Source organism: Arachis ipaensis, chromosome B10 (genome assembly GCF_000816755.2).
Source record: "Arachis ipaensis cultivar K30076 chromosome B10, Araip1.1, whole genome shotgun sequence".
Lineage (NCBI taxonomy): Eukaryota > Viridiplantae > Streptophyta > Magnoliopsida > Fabales > Fabaceae > Arachis > Arachis ipaensis.
This window is the reverse complement of record NC_029794.2, coordinates 15,715,304-15,719,267: the sequence shown is the minus strand read 5'-3', so window position 1 is coordinate 15,719,267 and position 3,964 is coordinate 15,715,304. Positions and strand designations below refer to the sequence as shown.

Here is a 3,964-nt window from a genome sequence, read left to right as displayed (position 1 = left end):
CTAATGACTAATTTTTTCAAAAAATTTAGAACTAATTTAATAATAATTTTATAAGAACAACCTTTAACACAAGTAAACTAGATATAGTAGTTGTCATATATTATTATTGAATTAATCCTAAATTTTTTGACAATTTAACTGTTAGAAGTATATTTAATACAAATAAAATTTATAAGTATTTTTAAAATTTTTAACAAATTTTAAAAACAAAAATATATTTTACCAAAAAGATAATTATTGCCACAAGAAGAGTAATAGCCAGCTAGGATTGAAAACTAACGGTGTATCTTACAGATTAACTTTTGGTTAGAACTGTTAAATTGATATAATCATTCATGGACACATCGTTTATTTAAATTATGCATAATTAGTTTTGTCAACACTTAAATCTTTTATAATAAAAAATAACTATTTCTTCTGTTGTATATAAAACAATGACATCAGCTTCAATGTTTATGGTCTCTAACCTCTTTGTGATCAACATCATGAGGAGCAACAAATCTGTTCCCTTGGCTAAAAATAGTTGGGGAGGAACTTCCTCCTATTGCATACTGTTGCCAATGGGTATAATAATTATTCACCACATGAAAGTACCCAAACCTGCACCTGCAAATTTGTGCCTCAAGGTAACTTTTGACTCTTTTTACAATGCAAAGTATATATGACATGTTTGGGGTTGAACCGCTTTTTAATTTTGGTGTTGTTAATAATATTTTCCACCAATGGTGTATTTCTTTTATATAAAAATCACAAATTTAATGGTTAAATTTATTTTTTTACTTTAAATATATAAATTTGGCTCTTAAATTTGTATTTTAGTATTAAAAATTTTTTTAGATGTGTAAATTGGATTTTTCAATTTGTTTTACAGCAACCAACTTGGGTTAGTCAAGTGGTTAGCTCACTCGTCCGCTTAAGCAAGTATTGGGGTTCGAATCTTGCTTTGTGCATGCAGCAACCCATTGGCTAACGGCAGACCTTTAAATTTATATAAAAAAAAAAACACACTAATTAACTATTACATCGAATTACATACAATTAGCCGGCTTTCTTTGTTTTTTTTTTCCTTCAAAATTATTAATAATAAAACTGTCGCATTGTTATAATATTGTTACATGTATTTTTAATTAATTGAAAATGTCAATGATACAAAAAGTCAAAAATAGGATAAAATACATAGATAAAATAAATGTAGTTCAATATTATACAATTATCCTAAATGAAGAATGGTTACATGCATGTCTGAATTCATATTTAATTTTATATAAATTGAATCTATCTAATTCGATTTATATGGAATACTAGTAAATCGAATTAATTTGATTCAATTTACTATATATATACTATATGAATAATAAATCGAATTTTGTTAATTCAATTTACTATTTTTGCAACATATACATATAAATTAAATTTATCTTATTCGATTTAGTATTGATATAAATTATTGATATTTACTATTTATTTGTTTTAGTATTTTTGATATTTTATTTGAATTTAAATAGAAAATATTTTTTATTAATATTTATGTTTTAAAATTAATAATCTGTATTAGTACTAAATCAAATCAGCTAAATTTAGTTTATATGTATATGCTATAAAAATAATAGATTAAATAAACTAGATTCAATTTACTATTCATATAGCATCTATAGTAAATCGAATGTACGTTAAAAGAGCATAAATTAAATTTAATTAATTCAATTTACATTAAACTCATATTAAGACTTAAGACATGCATATAATATATTTTATTTTAAAAAATTAATATAATATTAATTTTTATTTAATTTGTTTGTGTGATTTACCTACGAAAATATCTTGCGTGAACTGAGTTAAGAAAATTTTTTGCCGCAAACACTGTATGACGATAACACAAAGTTTATATCCACTATAGTTTTATTTTTCTTTCTGAAAATCTTGAAAGTTGAAATTACTAAAGTTAAAACGATATGATAGTTTTATAATTAAATTGAAACAAGAAAGGTAATAAAAAAAACAAGTGGTAGTACTTAAAAAGTTAAATTATTTTCGGTTAATTTTTATAATTTTATTGTTAAAAAGATTTAATTATAAATTAAAAAGTGATGTAGAGACTTAATTAAAATTTTTAAATTTAAAAAATTAATTATAAATAAAAAAATTATAAAAACTAAAAAAATAATTTAAGCAGTTAAAATAAAAAACTTTTGGTGTGACAAAATTAAGGAGTTGCGTTATTATTATGGGCTCAAGTTCATCATGAATGCTCTACATAGCATCATCTTGTCCTATTCTTTTTATAATATCTACATACATATTTGTAATTTTATATTAATGGATAAGATCATAGACTTTGTAGAGTTATGGTAAATAATCCGGGCATATATATATATAGTAACAACGTAACTCAAACTTAAATTAATTACCTTGGCATTCTTCCTCCAAGCCCTTCTCCAAAATGGTTGAATGCCACAGTTACTTGCATATTCTTGTCCTCTTCTTCATTGGAATCACTGTGTCCTAAAAGCATAACTTTATTATGGTGTGTCATATAATTATTTGAAATTGTAACAGCCGTTGACCCATGAACAACATCAATAAGCCCATCATAGCAATTTGAAAATGAGCAATGGTCCACCCAAACATAACTACTCCCATATATCAAAACCCCATCTCCATCAGATCTTGATCTCCAAAAGAAATGACTATTTGAGTCCCTAACATAGCCACTACCACCTCTCACACAATCATGGATATGTATGCCATGAATTATGATGTTGGACTTATTCCTTATTTCAATGCAGGGTCCTCTACCAATGTGAATATTTGCTCCTCTGCCATCAATTGTTTTGTGAGAATTTACAATTAGGTCCATTTTTAGTTTTATAAACATGTCATGCTTGAAGATTATCCATAAGGGCTCTTCTTGGATCACAGCATGTCTTAGAGTACCTGCCTTGGGGTCCATTGCGTGGTCACTAGGATTAGTGACCACGTAATATTTTCCATCCCTACCTCCGATTGCGCGCCTCCCGAAGCCAATGGCGCAGTCGGCGAGGCGCTTCCGGTTTCTTTCCCAATTGGGATCACACCTCCAACAATCGTCGATTGGGTTACCTGTGCTGCAAGAAAAGTATGCCAAATTTCTCCTGGAATCATTGGTAATCCTACAAGGAGAAAATTAATTAATTAATTAAAGAAATTAACATTATATTAACAAATTATATATGTTGCTTCATGTTTCACATACACTAATTAACAACCCATTATTATTGTAATTAAGTGAATGGTATATAAGTTTATGTGGTGAAATGGTTGAATATAAAGAATAGTTACTGCGTAACATACTTGTGTAGTTCGTGCACAACGGATTCAGGATCTTGAACTGGAGAAGAAGATGTTAAAGCTGGGCCAAGAAGCAAGAACTGGAACATAAGAAGAAACCAATCTGCCATATTGGTGTACGTGGGAATGATAATATGAGGAATGCTAGTGAGTAGTTTAGATTATATAGTTAGTATAAATAAAGGGCAAAGTTAAAAATAAAATAAAATAAAATACCCGAAAGTATTATTACTGGACGAATACAATTGGTGAAACGTTTTGTCACATAAAATTTGTGTATTTTATCTCAGCTTTTCTATTTTTGACGATTTAATTTGTCACTTGTTATCAATTTTTAAAATTTTTTGAATACTTTCTTTTGTTATTTTTATTTTTTGGAATTATTTTTTAAGGTGGGTTTCGAATCCCATAAAATTGGAATTGATTTAATTTGAAAATCAAATCCTTTGTTTGAAATAGATAAAAAAAAAAAATTAAATTTATTTATAAATATCGTGTATTCACATTATAACTAAACTCAAATATCTCCATTCTTAAAATAATTTGATGTCTTGAAATATAAAATGTTATTTTTATTCTTTAAATATTAATATAACTTTGGTTGCCCAAAACGAGCAGATGACATTGGTCCAGGTAT

At 26.9% G+C, this 3,964-nt stretch overlaps 1 protein-coding gene and 1 long non-coding RNA gene across 2 annotated transcripts in view; both read right to left on the bottom strand.

Annotated features, from left to right (window-relative positions):
- The window catches only part of LOC107622055 (probable pectate lyase 5), a 9,019-nt gene extending 5,566 nt beyond the window's left edge, over positions 1-3,453 (bottom strand). The window contains exons 1-3 of the mRNA XM_016323985.2: positions 3,331-3,453; positions 2,409-3,149; positions 468-606 (exon numbers count right to left, since the gene is read on the bottom strand). Of these exons, the coding sequence (XP_016179471.1) occupies positions 468-606; positions 2,409-3,149; positions 3,331-3,437 (987 nt within the window). The 5' untranslated portion in view covers positions 3,438-3,453. The remainder of the gene's footprint in view (positions 1-467; positions 607-2,408; positions 3,150-3,330) is intronic.
- Positions 1-3,964, bottom strand: part of LOC110268037 — a 16,880-nt gene that overhangs the window by 7,565 nt on the left and 5,351 nt on the right. The window lies entirely within an intron of this gene.